The sequence below is a fragment of the Xyrauchen texanus genome, chromosome 15 (genome assembly GCF_025860055.1).
Source record: "Xyrauchen texanus isolate HMW12.3.18 chromosome 15, RBS_HiC_50CHRs, whole genome shotgun sequence".
In the NCBI taxonomy this organism is placed as follows: Eukaryota; Metazoa; Chordata; class Actinopteri; order Cypriniformes; family Catostomidae; genus Xyrauchen; species Xyrauchen texanus.
In genome coordinates, this window is record NC_068290.1 from 32,150,283 (window position 1) to 32,170,286 (window position 20,004).

At 36.3% G+C, this 20,004-nt stretch overlaps 1 protein-coding gene across 5 annotated transcripts in view; it reads left to right on the top strand.

Moving 5' to 3' along the window:
• The window catches only part of trak1a (trafficking protein, kinesin binding 1a), a 54,929-nt gene that overhangs the window by 21,578 nt on the left and 13,347 nt on the right, over positions 1-20,004 (top strand). For 4 of the 5 annotated variants that reach the window (XM_052143333.1, XM_052143330.1, XM_052143334.1 and 1 more), the window contains 10 exons: positions 13,118-13,194; positions 13,999-14,115; positions 14,335-14,435; positions 15,912-16,020; positions 16,902-16,980; positions 17,484-17,614; positions 17,728-17,802; positions 18,210-18,347; positions 18,571-18,647; positions 18,876-19,109. In XM_052143333.1, coding sequence (XP_051999293.1) covers positions 13,144-13,194; positions 13,999-14,115; positions 14,335-14,435; positions 15,912-16,020; positions 16,902-16,980; positions 17,484-17,614; positions 17,728-17,802; positions 18,210-18,347; positions 18,571-18,647; positions 18,876-19,109 — 1,112 coding nt within the window. In that variant the 5' untranslated portion in view covers positions 13,118-13,143. Of the gene's footprint in view, positions 1-7,756; positions 8,009-13,117; positions 13,195-13,998; positions 14,116-14,334; positions 14,436-15,911; positions 16,021-16,901; positions 16,981-17,483; positions 17,615-17,727; positions 17,803-18,209; positions 18,348-18,570; positions 18,648-18,875; positions 19,110-20,004 lie in introns of those variants that run through there. The other variant, XM_052143331.1, reaches the window with a different exon arrangement.

A 20,004-nucleotide genomic window follows, 5' to 3' on the forward strand; every position in this document is an offset into this window, starting at 1 on the left:
GACTACCACCCGGTTGCTAGGGAGGGGAGAGTCACATGGAGTAACCTCCTTGTGGTCGCTATAAGGTGGTTCTCCCATTCGGTGGGGTGTGTGGTGAGTTGTGTGTGGATGCCGTGGAGAATAGCGTGAGCCTCCACATGTGCAACGTCTCCAATGTAACGCACTCAACAAGCCATGTGATAAGATCCACAGTCTCAGACGTGGAGGCAACTGAGATTCGTCTATGCACAGCGCATTGGGAATTGGGCATTCCAAATTGGGGAGAAAAAAATTACAAATACAATGCCCCCCCAAAATGGAATCACATTTATAATTTGAGATATGATTTATGCTTTACGTAATCCCATATATGCGCTTTAAAGATATAAATTTAGAAATACATCATATTAACCTCCAGTGTTTTTAAGCCAAGAGTTCTGTGGAGGAGATGATCGGTTTTTGGTCACTAGTTTAGTCATGCTGTCATGCAGCTTTTGCCCATGTGTAGTGTTTTCACAAGAAGGATCACTGAGTTAAAGATTTGATTATTGGCAGAGAGAACAGACGTGCTACTAAATTTGTTGTGATGTGTAATATACAGTAGGTAGATATTAGACCTTATCTGTGAATTAACAATGTGTATATAACATGAAATCAGACAACCCAAACAAGACCAACACTGACTGATATACAAAGAACAAGAACAAAAACAAAAATGCCTGTATGGTCCAGAAATGAGACATGTAACAAATATTCATCTTCACCCTTGCAGCTGAACAGCTCTGATAATAATAGCCTAATAGCTGTGTGATCTTGTTTCGTTTCATATCAAATGCCATTATGTCAAATTAATGTTTACATTTTGAAACATTACCTAATTAAATGTATACTTACATTTTGGATATTGAGCAGCTCGTAATTTCCAGACACGTGTATAACTATGGTTTACGAAGTTTATTACGTCTCATTTGGTGCTTCATCTCTAAAAAATTGTTTTTTTACAATGGGAATAAAACTAGCACTCCGTCCCTTTACGAGAGCACATGCATGTTAAACAGTCTACGCTGCACGGAGAGAGATGATGAGACATATGCATGGAGAGACATGGATTTTCAGTCCTATGAAACTGTTGATTTCTTGTGTTGTATGTGTGATTACTTATTTTCACTAACATGTAAAAACAAAAATGTAGGGATTTCGCTCACTGTGAACATTGAATGTGTGGGGATACTTAAAATGTTGCACAAGATGTTAAATCCCACTATGAAATTCATTAAGTGGGGTTTTTTCCTGCTATTTTCTACACATTGTAATAGCTGCTGCTAAGACACTCGGAAAAGAGTGAGGACAGTGCTAGGAAAGTGCGCTCTGTGTCTGCATGACTGTACCTTGGTGCGTCCAGTATATTATGCATTTGCGCATCTTTGCGAGATAAATATACTCGCCCTCGCTCCTCGGTTAGAAGACTTTGTTCGCTCTGTGTAATTTTTGTGCTCTCTCACTTGTTTGCTTGCACGAATGTTATAAATGCAGCACTGGCCCGATTCTTTCTCACAGCCCTGGGGTGGTCCATGAGCGGAAATGTAGACTGAATGTCTATGGACGAGCACATCTGTGAGGGCTAAAATGCATTTTAGCGCCACCTACATTACAGATTGTCATTTTGTGATGGAAGGTGATAAAGGAAATTTTAGAGGTGATTTCTAGTACTTGCTGCCATCTAGTGGAATATAATAAGACTTTTAGAGGGAGCTGAGGTGACTTGCAAGAATTGCATGCTTACTAAGTTAGGACAACAACAAATAATGTTTTTTTTTTTTTTTTTTGTCTATTCATCATAATATATATATACATAAAACATATACAATATTATTTATGAATAATTGGAGTCTCTTTTATTTTATTGGGGGGGGGGGTTTGAAAAGAAATTGACCAAGTTTTGGCCATTGGTTTGTGTGAATGATGAGCTTTTAAATTTGAGTGTGAAAAATGCACCAGAGTGGAAAAGGTTAATGAAAGTGATTACAAAGTGTTACTGATAAGAATGTATATGACCATACAGCCCAATAACTAGGAATTCAGTCACTCCTCTAATAGCCTGGAATAGTAGAAGAGAGCCATTTTGAATTACAAATGAGACCTCTGCTTATTACTTTTTTGTAATGAAAGAGTGACTGTCTGTGTCAGTTTTGAATCACTTTCATATCCTAGTAATTTATTTCAGAATATCCATAAACATCAAATCTCAAGTGACTGCTATTTGTTTGAGACCAGCTTTTAATATAATGCACTATAATTGCACTTTCTTACAGAACAGCAGTGAAATTATTGAATCTGACCTGAGTACATTGTTTAGTCATGCTCTACTTAATAAATCGGTGTATTAACTTTCTCAATCCCTGAGATCAGCCGTATTAATGAGATGCATGCTCATGTGTTGACTTTATGGAGTTATGCACCCAGGATGTTTCACAAGCAGCAGGCTAAATCACAGTTCTGCACTCTGATCTTTGCCTGTTGGATGTTTTATTGGGCATTGATGGCTGATCACTGCTTTGAACCTTTCTAAAACTACTGCACATTTCAATTGGTCTGGTTATAAAGCCCTGTACACTAAACTGCAGCGCTTTGATGCCTGCATGTTATGCAAGTTCAAGTGTCAAGTTATTTAATAGTTGCCATATGTTATGTATTTCTTACACAGCTCTCTGGAATACTTGATACTGATTGGTCAATCATGGCATTCTGTGTTTAAGTATTTTTGTACATTATAAACTATAATTTAGCATTTTATCATGTAATCAATTTCCTACATAACATGGATAGGCATTTATAATCCAAGAAAAAGATGGAGCATTAAGAGGTGGATTATTTTTAGCACAACTTTAAACATTGATAAGCAGAGGTGCTACATGGAAGTATATGTGTTTTTGAACACACTGACTGTTGTAAGGCCGTCAATCTGATGATCAATACTGAAGCACCTCAGGCTGGCACTGCAGTGTGAAAGAGTATTAAATTGGAGACAGACATGCAAATATTGTACGTACAGTATGTAAAGGCTCATTGGCCATATGAATTGATAGAGCTGGTTCTACTGTGTGCATTTACCCCAGATGACTGACGTGTTGTTGTACCAAACAAACTTCATCTTAACATCTCGGCATCACATCATTCCTAAAGCTGAACCAAACTATCATTTACTCATCATTACTGCAGAATACAAGCTCTGAGTGTATGTAGTAATGTGACATGTGTGTGCTGGAATGAACAAAATGTGCTTTACAGGCTCTGTCATTAGGATTGTAGTCTATTTTTTAATAACCCACATTCTGTGTTGTGATTTGGGTCAGATTCTCTGTGTCTCTGCTGCACAGAATATTGATTCAGAGGGGGGAGCAGTATTCAGCTCATACACTGGCGGCCAAAAGTTCGGAATAATGCACAGATTTTGCTCTTATGGAAAGAAATTGGTACTTCACCAAAGTGGCATTCAACTGATCACAATATATAGTCAGGACATTAATAACATGAAAAATTACTATTACAATTTTTAAAAAAAAATCTGAACTTCTTCAAAGAGTTTTCATCAAAAAATCCTCCACATGCAGCAATGACTGCTTTGCAAATTTTTGGCATTCTAGCTGTCAGTTTGTCTAGATACTCAGGTGACATTTCACCCCACACTTCCTGTAGCACTTGTCATAGATGTGGCTGTCTTGTCAGGCACTTCTCACGCACCTTACAGTCTAACTGATCCCACAAAAGCTCAGTGGGGTTAAGATCCATAACACTCTTTTCCAATTATCTGTTGTCCAATGTCTGTGTTTCTTTGCCCACTCTAAACTTTTCTATTTGTGTTTCTGTTTCAAAAGTGGCTTTTTCCTTTTCAATTCCTCTCATAAGGCCTGCACTTCTCTTTACTGTTGTACATGAAACTGGTGTTGAGCAGGTAGAATTCAATGAAGCGTTCAGCTGAGGACATGTGAGGCACCTATTTCTCAAACTAGAGACACTGATGTACTTATCCTCTTGTTTCTTTGTACATATGGCATTCCTCATCTCTTTCTGTCCTTGTTAGAGCCAGTTGTCCTTTGACTTTGAAGTCTATACTTCATATACTTCCACTATATGTGTACACCTTTGTATGAAATCTTCAATTGTTTTGGCAATTTCAAGCATTGTATAGCCTTCATTCCTCAAAACAATGATTGACTGATGAGTTTCTAGAGAGAGCGGTTTCTTTTTTTATTTGGTCATTTTCAACCTAATATTGACCTTAAGACATGCCAGTCTATTGCATACTATGGCAACTCAAAAACAAACACAAAGACAATGTTAAGCTTCATTCAATGAACCAAATAGCTTTCAACTGTGTTTGATATAATGGCAAGTGATTTTCTAGTAGCAAATTAGTAATTTAGCATGATTACTCAAGAATAAGGTGTTGGAGTGATTGCTGCTGGAAATGGGTTCTTTCTAGATTTGATAAAAAATTCCTTTTTTCAAATAGCGATGGTGCTGTTTTTTTACATCAGTAATGTCCTGACTATACTTGATCAGTTAAATGCCACTTTGGTGAATTAAAGTACCAATTTACTTCCAAAACTGCAAAATCTGTACATTATTTCAAACTTTTTTGCTGCCAATGTATATAGACACACATAATTTACTTATCTAAATGGGAGGTTTTGTCAGATTTAGCTCACTTTTGGAGCCAATCTTGTCTCTAAACTATAGTTAAGTAGGGGAGAGCGGGGCACAAACTAATGCAGGGCTAGTTGTAAAACACATGTTTTAAGAGTTTCTACAAACTGGTATGACGCAACTTCATTTGTTTAACCATTGCCATATTAGAACTGTGTAGAGAAAACATTGTGCCAAAATTAAAAAAGCCTTGGAAGAAATCACCAAATTTTCATTTTTAAGTAGCAGAGGTATTATTTCACATGAAAGTTAATTTTCAAGAAAACTTGGAATCATTTTAATCTCCAATCTGTTAGCTAGCATCTTGCATAGTCGTTTAATGCTAAGCTAGCCAACAGAAGTGACTAGCTAGGTTTAAATCTCAGTTGCACAGGCGGATAATGTTGAAAAATTGCATTACAATGTGCCACAGTTAGTACTATAGACTATATGCAGTTCCATGCAGTCAGCTATGTCATTCACATAATTCCCCTTTATGTGTGTTTGTAATGCTTGTTGTGTCTTAATCTATTTGCTTGCTTAATTTTGTCCTATTCTCTGGCTTTGTTGTGTGTTCATTGTAAAGTGTCTAAATTAAGCCATATTTAATATGGTAGTGTTAATAATTGACATATTTTAGTTTATTTTCTATACATTAAATAAGATCAGATACAATTGTTAAAGTGGGAATTTAAGCTGTCATATGTTGCCCCTCAATGTGCCCCCACCTGTTACAATGTCCCACGCACATTGTAACATTTCACTTGTAACTAATGGAATACGTATACACTGTATTCATGAAACCAGATCACCTAATTGTACCAGACATGTGTCAAAATAATATAAAAAAGAGAAATACTTTGAACCCCAAGTGCATTTACACAAAATCGAGTTTGTGCCCTGCTCTCCCCTACATCCACACAAATATCTTTCATTGGCTTTCATTGCCAAGCAATCTCTTTTGCATTTCCCCACCCCCATTCTCGATTTCTCCTCCCCTCACCAACTTTTCCCAGCCATCCTCTAACCCCCTTCCCCTTCTTCCTCCTGTCCTGTTCTTTTATTCTTGCTTTTCTTTTTTCAGCCTTTCTCTTCTTGCTTTTCCTCTTTTCCCTTTCAATGGAGCTAAAGTGCAAAGATGGTTAAGTTCACACGCAGGAGAAAACCGCCCATTTCACGGCCATGGCCATTGTGCAGCCCTTTGTTATTGTGTTTCCATAGGAATGAAGGTGCTCAACAAACCACATGATCAGTAAGTTCTACTGCACAACAATTAAAATTGCATTCCATTTATAAGCAACTTGTATTCCGTCAGCGGGACAAAGAAAACTGAGCGATAGCACAACAAACCCAGACGTGTTGTTCTGTTCGTGTACATTGTTTGACCAGGCAGAGTTGCGCAAGTCAGGGTTTTGTTATCAAATATCTCTTGTCTTTATATTATGATCTTAAACCAGGTTTTTAAGGTTGAAAGGTTAAAGTCTATCCCAATATCACACATTATTTATTAACTTCTTTAGGATATTCCTAAGAATTTTGTTTAGCTCTTAGTTTTGTGAGACATACTTGATTAATATAAATAAATGCATTTCATTCCAAATTCAAAAGAAAAACAAATAAAAAATTATATTTCCATAAATCAAATTATGTCAGAACATGATATAAATAGTATATGCTGGATAAATACTTAACGATTTAAATAAAATTGGGAAAAAATGTATAATTGTACATATCTGTCATGAAAATAATGTCACAATTTAAAATACTTAATAGTACAAAAAAGGCCTTTATTTTCTTCATGCAAAATATGTTTTTATTTGAAGTTACAGTCACATTTTATATTAGTTAGTTTAAATACTATATAATAATATTAAAATACATATATACATATTTTTTTTTTTTTGTATTTGTGGTTAAATATGATCAGAAATGTTCTTGGCTGGTTTTGTGAAATTCACCCAATAATTAATAGTAATTTTACTTTATTTCAACTACCGGTACAATTGGTATATAGAATTACCTAAATTAATTATACTTTATATACAAATATTTAAATACACTACTGTGCAAAATTCTTAGGCACATAAGAGGTTTCATAAACACATATGTCTTAAGATGGTTATTTATATCTTCAGCTTTAGTGTGTCAATAGAAAAAGACATTTGAAACTCCCAAACATTCTTTTGCAAATAGATTAGATTAGAAGAACATGTAGCCCTGCAACAGATAGCATGGCCTCCACAGAGCCCCCCACTGAACATCGAGTCAGTCTGAGATTACATAAAGAGACAGAAGCAATTGAGACAGCCTACATAGATAGAAGAACTGTGGTTAATTCTCCAAGAAGCATGGAACATCCTATCTGCCAACAACCAAGAAAAACTGTGTTCAGGTGTACCTAGGAGAACTGCTGCTGTTTTGAATGCAAAGAAGGCCACACCAAATATTGATTTAGCTTTTGTATGTTTACTGGACTTTGCATGACGTTAATTGATAATGAAAACTATTTATTTTTGAAGACATCCTCACTATGCAACATTTTACACCAGTGCCTAAAACGTTTGCACAGTACTGTATGTCTATGATATTTTTAGTAACAGGCTATAGATAGTTCATTGTCTTCTGACTTTTGTAATTCTGCGTGTATCTCTTCATTATAATGTCCCTGCTGTGACAAAAGTCCTGTAATGTTTGCCTTGTGTATTGATATGGGAAATCTATTCATAATGGAACAGAGAGAGACCCCACCCATTCAACAGGTGTTGTCAAACACAACTCTGTCACGCCTTGATAGGTTTCCATGGTGCGTCAGTGGAAAGTACCATTCTGTGTTCTGTAAAAGGGGCGTCATATTTTATTTTAAAGTGGAAAAAAGCCAAACAAATACCTTATATAATCAGTGTATGTATCTTAGCTCATGAGCTTTTTAATCTCATGAATTCATGTTCATTTTTATCTACAAAAATATAGTAATATTATTATTTTCTTATGTTAAGACTCCTCCTCTGCTGTTTCTAAATAGTAGTGTCCGATCACTGAGTCTCAGTATTCAAGTATTCAGGTAGGTGTGTGTCAGACAGACACTGTCAGTATCTGATCTTTGAGATGGTGTTAAAAGTCCAGCCCAACATCAGCGTTTCACACATGGCTCTGAACCAGAGACGGCTGAGCCTGCCTGGGCGTCACTAGCCCAGCGTCAGCATGGCATTGCCCCTTGATCTCTCTACCGAGGAGTACTTTGAGTTTGACTCCTCTTCAGAGATTCTGGAAATATCTTCCTTATCTTACTTTAGCTCAAACAATGCAGCTGATGAAGATGGGGAGGGGTATACGCTGGAGGAAGGTACTGTACCTTGCCTTTTGACTCTTTAATCTTAATATTTCCCTCTAGTCTTAGGAGCAATATGTCTTCCAATGATCATTGAGTATCTTATTCAGGTATCTAAATGCTCAGACAGAAACCGGTTTTGCATACTTGGCTTGATGGCATACCCAGTTAGATATTTAAAAATATGCATACAATTATATGGATATTTTCTGCCAGTATTAAAATCTCTTTCACATCCTTGTTGGTATCAAATGGCTAAAGGAAATCGTTGTTTTGTGAGTTACACAGTTTGAACCATAAAGTTCAGATAAGTATTACATTGGAATTTAGCTATAAATGTGGAGAGAGGACTCAGCATTCTGCTTGGATTAATTATAAATGTACAAATCTTTGGAATGAGTCACAAAGTTGATCATATCAACACTACATGGCCCATCCTCACATTGTGACAACATGCATACCAGCATGGATTGCAAACATGCCATTTGAATAACTGTCAGACTGTAATAATAATTTGTATGCACTTTTAAAGTGAGTGTCTAGCTCAGTTTTTTGGCTTTTCAAATAGCTTTTATAGGAACAATCAGGAGGGTTAAAAGTTGGTCATATTTTACTGAAATCTATGATTACTGTATATATATAGTGCATAATAAAGGCGTTCTTTATCCATTATAATGCATTCCTACAATATAAAGACAAAACATTTTTTTATTCTAGAAGTTTCAGAAAGAGTCTGTTTATAATTTGTAGGCATAAATCTTAAAGTATTTTTAGCATTTTAATTAAATTGGATTATTTTAATATTTCTTATTTTAATTTTAAGTCATCTTAAGGCCATTGAGAACCACTGCCTTAAAATACACCTTGTTGTATGTTGCCATTTGTCATTTTAACCACAGTTAAAATAGATTAAAACACATGCCTGTGTTTAGTAATGTATACCAATAGAGTAGAATTAAAATACATGATCAATAACATATTTAATGGTTACATCATGTGTAATAATGCATTAGACTCTTTAAAATTGTAAGATGTAGAACAATAAACTGTAATATGTGAAAGCTTTGCAAATATCTTTATAAATGAACTAACAATGGCTTATTCAATGTCCTTTATATATAGACTTTATTAAAAAGCTTTATCTACTTCTACTTTTGTATCTATACAATGCACTTAGAATTTCTTTAACTATAAAAGTTTGTTCAAGACTGTAAAATACCTTTAGTTGTCTTTCCACTCATCAGCACTGAAGCTGCTCTGAAGCGGCATTTACAGTGCATCATAAAGCTGCATTTATTCTGCTGTTTAATGCTGCAACATAGACGCATTTACACATAGATCACAACTGTAGAAATAATGTTACATAGTGAATGTTTTAAATGTGAAATTATGCCTATAAAAGCATATAATGAAGAATGAAAATATGAAATTCTGAATCATACAATATAGATATACACTCATGACAATGACAAAGTTTAAGACTGCACTGATCATGCATTCAGAGCTGCGTTTGATACTGGGGGCTGAGGCTGGTCAGAGCTGGCTTATTTTAGTTCGGCTTTTATGTTGCAGAAGACAACAAATGTGGGAGCTTTTAATGCCTGGCAGCATTAATTGTGTGCAGTGGGTGTCTAGCTGATGGTGGTCATTGTGGACTGTTGCTCTTAGTTTGTTGTGTTGTCTAGAAATGAGTGTCATGGTACCGGGGTATTTGAGCTTGCACCAGCAGATGTTAGTAGTCTAAGTTGGTCTTATGCGAGTGTTCACCCAAGTGAATAAATAATTATTAAGTAGGTTACATCATTTGTGATTGATGACCACTGAACTGTGAGAAGTACTTAATATAATGCCCCCCTCCCCCCATCTTCAATGTTGTTTTCAGATACTAGCGGATTCATATAAAATGAATTTAAATGCACAGTAATACACCTTGTATTACTGTTATTCATCCTGTTATTCATCCTGGTCATATCTGTGCAATTTAATGCATTTATTATGATATGTAGCTACTATAGCTAGTGGGATTGTAATTTGCTATGATTATTTTAACAGTGATGGCATTTATTAAGTTTTATGGCTTAATATTTATTATAGGCTTGCTGCCTGATCTGTTTAGGACTTTGTTCTGTTTCTATTTGTGACCAGGGCAACATTTGTTCTCAAGTTCAAGCCAACTCATCCAGCTGAGAATAATATGGCTCCATCAGCGCCATAGCTGCACTTTGAAATGTATTGGGTGGGTTTGTTAGGTTTTGCATTGAGCCATATCCTATCAGCAATTGTTATAGTATGACTCACAGTTCTGACCAAGCCAAGTTTAACCTGTAATGAAAGTACGTGCCTGTAGTATCTACTGTAAATAAATGATTTGAACTATGATCAAATAGTAAAATGAAAATGTTTGTAGTATTGCCTGGACTTTGAGTTAATTGTTTCAGTGGAAGAAAAACACAATGACTGAGCTGACGTATGTTTAAATGAGTGTTTATGCTGGAATGCTTCTGTGTGGTTTAATAGCTGGGTGTTGCTGGTGACTGGTCAGTACCTGGGTGGTGAATTCAAGTGCTGGATAGAGTCTCTACTCTCTTTGTACTCTTTGTGATGCATATGGAAATGTCTGCTTTGCATTTGATTCCTTAATGCCACATTTAACTTAAAGAGCTTTTGTAGTATCTGCTGCTTTATACAGGAACAGTTGGAAGAATTATCATGCTGTCTAGTGTCAGAACTTGATAGCCTTCTCTTACCAGAATTTCTGTAATTATGTAAATGTCATTTATTTTACATTAATGCTATGCTTGGGATCGATGCTGTTTTCATAAATCTAAAATAAAAGTTTTTCCCTATGATTATCGATTTGTATCAGGATTTTTTCAGATATAAATAGGGCTGCTTGCTGCACAGTAGTCTTTGTCTTTCAAAAATATTTCTCAACCCAACTTTGGTAATATGTGTAAAGCAGCAGGGTAAATGAAAGGGGGTCGCACACCAGACGCATCTGGTGGATGACATGGCTCGTTTTATTTTCATGCACTAAACTGCAAATTCATCAACGTTACTTTAATTCTTGAGTACAAAACCTTCATAACTTTGGGCTGCCATTAATTCTTAATGTGTGTGTGTGATGCCTTGTTCATGCTGCAACTTGCATCAGTAAATGTTATGTTGCCCCCTTGTGGTCTCCAAAAGCTATTACGTCAGACTTCAATGAACTGAAAGCACAAAAATTAGGCTTCTAATTTAAATGTTGGCTGATCCTAATATATCGATGCCTCAAATATGTATTGATAAAGTAACGTGCCCACCAATAATCTATATATTGATCTATTTTATAAATTTTTTGACTTCCATAATAAATGCTGTGTTTATTTTTTTAATGCCCTTCAATGTACTGTTTGTAAAATTTATATAAGACAGGCAAGTTTAATGTTTAAGCTGTGGGTAATGTTTAGCAAAATATGCCTTCTGGAGAGAGTCTCTGGGCAGTTTGGTGGACCTTAAATGTTACCATATAAAACTTGATTGAATTCCATTATGCAAATCTTTACTTTATGATCATTTATATTGCTCAGTGTTATGTTAATTAAGGGACGTACTGGCTAATACAAGACAGATGGGACAGCAGCCACTAGCGTATACTATACCATTGTCTTTCGTAGCACTCCATAATAAAATTATATAATCTCACATCATTATTTTGTGAGCAATTTTGTATTTCTTTGGTAAATAACCGTGTAATAACCACAATCCTCTGTACGATGGAGTCCTGATCATGTTTTTATTTATTAAAAATGGCTGACTATGTAATCCTCACATATAGAACAATCACCGACAGAAACAATTGTATTAAATTTGTTACTCACCAGCATTACTGTCATGTCCAATATAGTTGGCACTGCTCCATCTTTCAATATAAGTTTCTTTGCAAAGTCTAAGTCATAATAGGTCTCAATAGAATTCTTAGGGAATTGTGCAGAACAAAACATATAATCCCACATTGATCGATCAGGAACTTTGTTTAAATATGCCATTCATACCTAATGTTGGGATACTTCAGAAGGCTTTGCAGTGATACAGTTTTTCCACAGCCAGGAACACATGGCTGGGGACCTTACTTGACATCTTGATCTTTTCATCGGTTAAAAGCAAACTACATTTGGTGGAAGTACTTCAACCTCTCTATCAATTTATTGCGATGATTACATATGTTGTGAAGGCAATTGAAATGACACTACAATGTGACATCACAATGTAGCCAGTTTCAAATCAAGTCATTTTTCAGAGTCGAAACAATAAATGCTCTTTTCGGACTGGAGAGGAAGTTTTGAGTTCTGAAACGTACGGTATGTTTTTATAGTACAATGACCTCTTCTTACATGTCAAAATATCGATGACAATTAGTTTCCTCATGACATGGCCCCTTTAGTAAGTAATTTAAATGTATAGAACGTATGTATAATTGTGCATTTGCAGAACATTCACATAATCATTATGTGTGAAAAATATGCTTTGAGAGGGGCCGCTGGGTTTGGCTATGATAAATCCACTGAGCTATTTATAAGCTGAAATATGATGACCTGTTGATAAAGAGAAAATGTGATGATGGAAATGTTTATGGTCTGTGGTTATGGTCTCCATTGGGACAAACACAATGAGAGATTCTTGGTAACAAAGATGAGGAAACATCAGTAGGCAATATAAAACATCAGTAGACAAAATTCTGTTTGATAAAGTTGTTTGCATTAGTGAATAAATATAATTCTCTGATCATTATATATCACTTGGGATCATTGCAAAGGAAATTAGAATCATAGTAATTCATATTCTGACATGTTTTATCTAATCAGAGAAGCACGTAAGCACTTTTTTGTAACATGCGTAGACTGGATTGTTTGTGTTGGAGTTTAGTTATTAAGTTGGTTGCATAAATCTTCTTTGTCGCTATTTAATTGCCACTTTACCTTAAACTCAAAGTTTTACATTATATTTGTCATTGTTGTCTGTTCTTGTTATTCATTGACCAGTACTGCACATGCTATTTTTGATTTCCGGCTTAATATTTAGTGGGCACTACAATCAAACACCCAATGAATTTTTTTCTCTGTTGATTCTCTGTTCCCACAGTTCTGTGTGCTGATCGAGTGGGCCAGATGACTAAAACATATAATGACATAGACGCTGTGACACGTCTTTTGGAGGAGGTAAGCCATGGATGTGGGGTCATGGTGGTGGGGGGGTTAAAACGTGTCCCTCATGCTGTGATGTAGGACTTTTAATATACCATATTAGTTCCGTAAGTGTTAATAAGTGTTATACACAATCTTGCATTCCTGCACTGCAACAGATGATGCTCTGTAAATTGTTGGAGATTATTGATTAGTATTTCCTAGAACTAGATATAATGGATGTGATGTTTATTTAATATCCAAGTTGATACTATGCTTTAATCAACTTAGATTCAGTTATTAAATATTGATCTACTCAACTAGTCCCCAGATACCCTCATGCTTTACAAATGAACACAAACCAAACAAGTGTTTGTCTTTTGTCCTAGATGATCAATCATACTAGATTATTTTCACTACCCTTTATTCATTCCACCCATGAAATTCTAAATATTTTGTAATTAACATTTTAAAGGAATAGTTCACCCAGAAATGAAAATTGCATCTTCATTAAGTCACCCTCATCTTGTTCCAAACCGTATTACTTCCTTTTTTCTTATTGCTAATGTTTTTGGGTTTTTTCCTCTCTCTCTTTTTCTCCTCTCCATGCAGTTAATAAGAATAGGAACTGGAGCTTTCAAGATTCAAAAAGGATGCAAAAGCACCATAAAATAATACAAAAGTATCTTAATACTGTAGTAGACCAGTACGACCTGTGCATTATATAATGTATATAATGTATAAGTCTTCTGAAGCCATATGAAAGCTTTGTGTGAGAACACCAACTGAAATTTAGAATAGCAATCATTAATCTGCCTCTTCCTCTCTGTGTCCATTCAGAAAGAGCGTGATTTGGAGTTGGCGGCACGTATAGGTCAGTCTCTTTTGAAGAAGAACAAAACTCTCAGTGAGAGGAACACCTTCCTGGAGGAGCAGGTGGAACATATACGGGAAGAGGTGAGTGAATGAGGTTCAACCCACATTTAGAAAGCTAAAGAATCCCAAAATTGTTCTGTCTGCAAACAAAACTACTTTAAAAATATTTAATGAAATTTTTGTCACAAAGTTTCTATCACAAAACATTATTTTCCTGCAGTGTACTATACAGTGTAGTGAATGAGTACACTGTGTGTATTGTTGTGAGCAGTGAGAGTTTGTATGTGTACATGCACGCAGGTGTCTCAGTTGCGTCATGATTTGTCCATGAAGGATGAACTCCTGCAGTTCTATACAAGTGCAGCTGAGGAGAGCGACGGAGAGTCTGCTGCTACCACACCGTGAGTCCGTGAGCTCTTTTCACAGCTTTCCATCTATGTTAACATAACGTATAGCTATTGGTGTAGGGGATTTGGACTTTTCACCCAGAAGTTCTCAGAACACCCAGATATGCCCTAGAAACAGCATAGTATTGCTCAGAAAACCACTCGAAGCATCTTAACAACTGCAATAGCAACATTGGTTTCGGACAGGCTGCTGAGGCAGCATAACATCACATTGTTGCTAGTATACCAGAAACTGATTAACGCCATCTGGTGTCCATTAAAGGTAGTGCATCTACTTCATTGATCCAACTGAACCACAATGGTTTAATAATCTACAAAAAAATCAAGAGAGTTTTGGCGATAACCATGTGTATATTTAAAAACATCTCCGGTTACACATTTAACAATGATGATGACAATAATAATAATATTAAAACAACCATTTCATATTATAGAATTGTTATTATGAGTATTATTGATACTTTTTGAATATAAAATTTGTATACAGTAGTTATATTTTTCTGTCCTCAATTTCACACATCCAGTTGAATAGAGCTTTAAGCAGGACTTTTATTTTTGACAGACATTTGAAATCTTCCTGTTTTTGATGGATTCGTTATATCAAGCTTCCCATTGGTGCTGGGATAATCCTGTCATGACTCTCGAGCTGCACTGGAGTAGTTCAAGTGTTAACAGCCGTTTATCCTCTAAAAACACTGCATGAAAATGAAGCACCAGTAGTATGTGTTGCGTTTGTGTGAGTGTGTGTGCGCATGCGTGCGTGTGCATATGTAGAATGAATGCATCAGACTCAAACCATACTCCATACACAAACCAGCTCATCTGGCACCAGCAATCATGCCATAGTCCAAATCACTGAGATCACATTTTTTCCCCATTTTGATGGTTGATGTGAACATTAACAGAAGCTCCTGACCTGTATCTGCATGATTTTATACACTGCACTGCAGCCATACAATTGGCTGTTTAGATAATCACATGGATTACTGGTTTGAGTATTTTTGTAACTGCTGATCTTCTGAGATTTTCACACTCAACAGTCTCTAAAATGTACTCCGAATGATGCCAAAAACATCTATTGAGCAGCAGTTCTGTTGATGAGAGAGGTCAGCAGAGAATGGTCAGACTGGTTCGAACTGACAAAGTCTACAGTAACTCAGATAACCACTCTGTACAATTGTGGTTAGAAGAAAATAATCTCAGAATGCTATTTTGAGATGCAAGTTGGTGCTGTTTTGGTGGTATGAGGGGGACCTACACAATATTAGGCAGGTGGTTTTAATGTTGTGGCTGATCGGTGTGTAAATACTGTGTATATATATTGGCACAGATAAATTGGTAAAACCAATATATCGGTAATTGGCTGCAAAAATCCTGATCTGTGCATCCCTAGTAAAAACGTGTATGCTATATTTCAGTGAGATTTATTTATTAATTCACTTACTTGTCTGTCTGTGATTTTCTTTGCAGTATTCACCGAAATGATTCGTCTCTCTCAGTCCCAAATGACTTCCCTCTGGATTCACTGCAGAAGAAACTCCAAGACCTGGAGGCAGAGAACATCGTCCTCCGATCAGAGGTGAGAGACCTCAAATCTGACCTCAAACCAGTGCCCAAAGGAAATGGCAGCATTCGGCTCACACTGCATACATTTTCACTGCTAATTCCAATGCTTTGCATTATATCACATTTATGGAAGCCACTTATTCAGAGTCTGCACATATTCAAAACTGCTTCTAAAATGAGCAGGGTTCCAGGCTTATCTCATTTCTAAGTTAAACAAACTACAGTATATACCCAAATTATGTTTACCTGTTATCTGTGCTCTTCAATAAAATATGAACTGCAATACATTTATGTTATGCTCTAGAGTAAATAATCAAATGTACTCAAGTTCATTTTAAATAACGCTGTGGTGTGTGACTAATGAATTGTACAAAACGTACAAATATTCCATGTAGTTCTGATGCATAAATTCATACCAACAATTAACCAGCATATCAGACCACATTTTAGTCAGCTTCAGTAGCGCTCTCTCTCTCTCTCTTTCCAACTGTATGGCCAACTTACCTTAACTGTAGTGACATGTGTCTGGCATCTAAAACCAGCACATGCCTCACGGACTATGAAATCTGCAACCAGCACCTATTCTCACCAAAACATTTTTGGGGACTGTAGACACTATGGATCAAGGCTGATCCAAAGACATAACCATATAGGATTTCTCATGTAATGCCAGTTTCATTACATTGTGTCGTATATTGAAACCAGCTTGAGCCCTTAAAGTTTGTGTAAAAGAGTTGGATGGCAACTCCATTGCTTTGTTTGTCACTAGGATAAATTCTACTATTGTTCTAAAACATGGGCACTTTAGACACAACCTACTGTTAAGAACAGAAACAAAAGAGAAGCTTGTAAGGCGTTGTTTGTCCAGATCATTCTTTAATGTGTTTGTTACAGGCGAATCACCTGGAGACGGAGACAATCTCGTATGAAGAAAAGGAACAACAGCTTGTAAATGACTGTGTTAAAGAGCTCCGTGAGTAGATCCACCCATAACATTATCTCATAGCAGCACTGCTAATCAATGATTACATTCCCTCCCAATGTAAACTAATATCAAATTACTCACTACAACCGTCCTACACTGACTGAATTCACGTATTCTTTTCTATTCATGTATCTTATTGTTCCACCTTATATTCACAATGCTGTTATTAATTATATTAATTGCTCATAATAAATTACAGAAATCTATAACTTTTCTTTATTGGGGATTGCGCACATTACCACATTGTGTATTTACCAAGGATTTGTCCACCAATCAGCTATTTGATTAATAAGGTTGACTAGGTTATACATTTTTTTTCGTTTTAATATTTATAGATGGGGTGCTTTAAAGCTGATGAATTTACAGATGAAAACTCTCCGATTTAATTGTTTTCCAAATTGTGCATTTATGGAAAGTAATGAAACTGTGTAGTTTTGCACATCCCTTATGTGAATGGGGTCTTACAAATGAACTGTATCTCTCTCTCTCAGGAGATGTGAACTTACAAATCTCCACGATTGCAGAGGAGTTGGCTAAGAAGACGGAGGACACCTCGCGACAGCAAGAGGAAATCACTCACCTCCTCTCGCAGATTGTCGACCTGCAGAAAAAAGCCAAATCTGTGAGTTATTGCTGTTTGGTGTAGATGAAGCCTCTGTGAACGTGACGTAGTTACACTGTATGAGTTAGGAGAAGCACACTGATAACTCTGCATTCATGTATAATATTTTTCAGTATGCACTTGAAAACGTAGAGCTCACTCAGCATTTGGGAGCAGCTAAAGATGCCCAAAGAGCACTAACAGCAGAGGTAACACACACACACACACACATTTAAACACACCACAACTCGGTCTGCTTACACAATATTCATAGTCACTTCAACTGATCTGCACCATACGTCATCATATACTCACCCTCATGTTGTTCCAAACCTGTATGTTTCTTCTGTGGAATTCAAAATTAGATGTTGAGCAGAAAGGTTAGCCTGTCACTTTTCTTTTTTTTTTTTTTATATGTATGGATAGTCAGATGGGTTTGGAACAACATGAGGGTGAGTATATGATGTCAGAATTTTTCTTTTTGGGTGAACTGTCCCTTTAAGATGGGTGTAAAATGGGAATGTATTTTCCTTTTCTATCTTTGATCTCTAAACAAACTCTGAATATTACTGCTGATAACCATCTCCTTATCTCATTCTTTGTGTTTCTGCACCAGCTGAGGGAGTTGGAAGACAAGTGTGCTGAGTGTATGGAGATGTTACATGAAGCTCAGGAGGAACTGAAGAACTTCAGGAATAAATCTGTGCCTCTCAGTACACCAAGACGATTCCACTCGCTTGGACTCTTCCCCATGGTAAGAGATGAAGAATGAGAAAACAGAGAAATCCTTATATAGATAAATAATGAATCAATGGAAATTGGATATAAAGTGCAAATGTGCATCTCTGGATGACTACAGAATGTTGTAGTTTAACTCAAATGTATATCAGTAATACTGTGATACAGAAATGCATGCAATATTCCTGTTCTTTCCCTGTGTGTCTATTGTGCGTGTGCGTGTGTGTGTGTGGTAACAGGACTCTTTAGCTGCTGAAATTGAAGGCACTATGAGGAAAGAGATTCAGATGTCTGATCCAGAAGTAGAGGACCAAAGGTGTGATATTTCATGTATCCTAATGCCTATGTCTCATATCTAAAAAATAAAAAAAAAGGGAAAGGCATTTTAAAAGGAATATGACATTTTTATATGTGGCTATCTGAACTGTTCCACAGAGAGAGGAGAATACCTCAGACATAGGTTTTCATGTGTTTTGCCTGTGTGTAGAGGGCTGTCTGTTGTGTTTATTGTCTGTTAACATTGATATAATTACTTTTCCTTCAGGTTGCATCCAAAGCGTGTCTTTGAGACAGTGCGGAACATCAACCAGACGGTTCGGCAGCGCTCAATGGGCCCCTCCCCTATCAACATCCCGGGTTCCAATCAGACATCCAGTCTGAACTCCAGGAGATCTAGTTGTCTGAGCACACCCAGGTCGAGCATGTATGGAGGAGATGGTGTAGAAATGGACAACCGCACTAACAGCATACTGATGGACACAGAGTCACTTCAGGATGGGTGAGCGCATCAAACAAGGGCTTCTGCCATATATTTTTGAGCAGTATGATACATTTTGCTCTGTTGTTGGAATAATAGAAAAAAACTTAATATAAAATTGATTTTTATTTTATTAAAATAGATTTTAATAAAATAATTGAAATATAAATAATATATAAAAAAAATTATAAAAATGCAAAAAGTGTTCATTAGTAATGATAATAAGTTTTATATAATAAATGTAGAAGTCTATTGTATTTCCTCCATTAGATGGATAAGTATGTGTGGAGGGGGTAGGGATGGGAATTTAACGATTCCGATTCCTCTTAATTCTCCTATTTATTTTACCTCTCTGACGATGTATGTGTTTTTGATTCACTAAAAATAAGAGGCTCATAAGAGTCATTTGTTGGGTAATCAAGCTATAACAGAAGCACTGTATGTTCCGTGCTTTAGATTAAAAACACGTCTCATTAGAGTAATTCATTCAGGAATCAGACTATATAGGAAGCGCCGTATGTTTAGCGCTGTAGATTCAAAAGAACCGGATCATTAGACTCATTCGTTCAGGAATCGGACTAAACCAGAAGCGCTGTATGTTCAGTTCTGTTGATTCAAAACAACCTGATCGTTAGAGTAATTAGTTCAGGAATCGGACTAAACCTGAAGCGCTCTATGTTCCACACTGTAGATTCAAAAGAACCAGCTCATGAGAGTCATTTGTTCAGGAATCAGACTTTACTGAAAGCGCTGTATGTTCCGTGCTGTAGATTAAAAATTGTAGAGTTGCGCAGCAGTAATCGTTGTCAGAGTGTAGTGGTACGGTGTTTGTTCCAAATCAGCAGAAAATTGTACGTACAGGAACCGTTAATGGAACCGAAAGTCATGAAAATCATACGGTTCCGATATTTAAAAA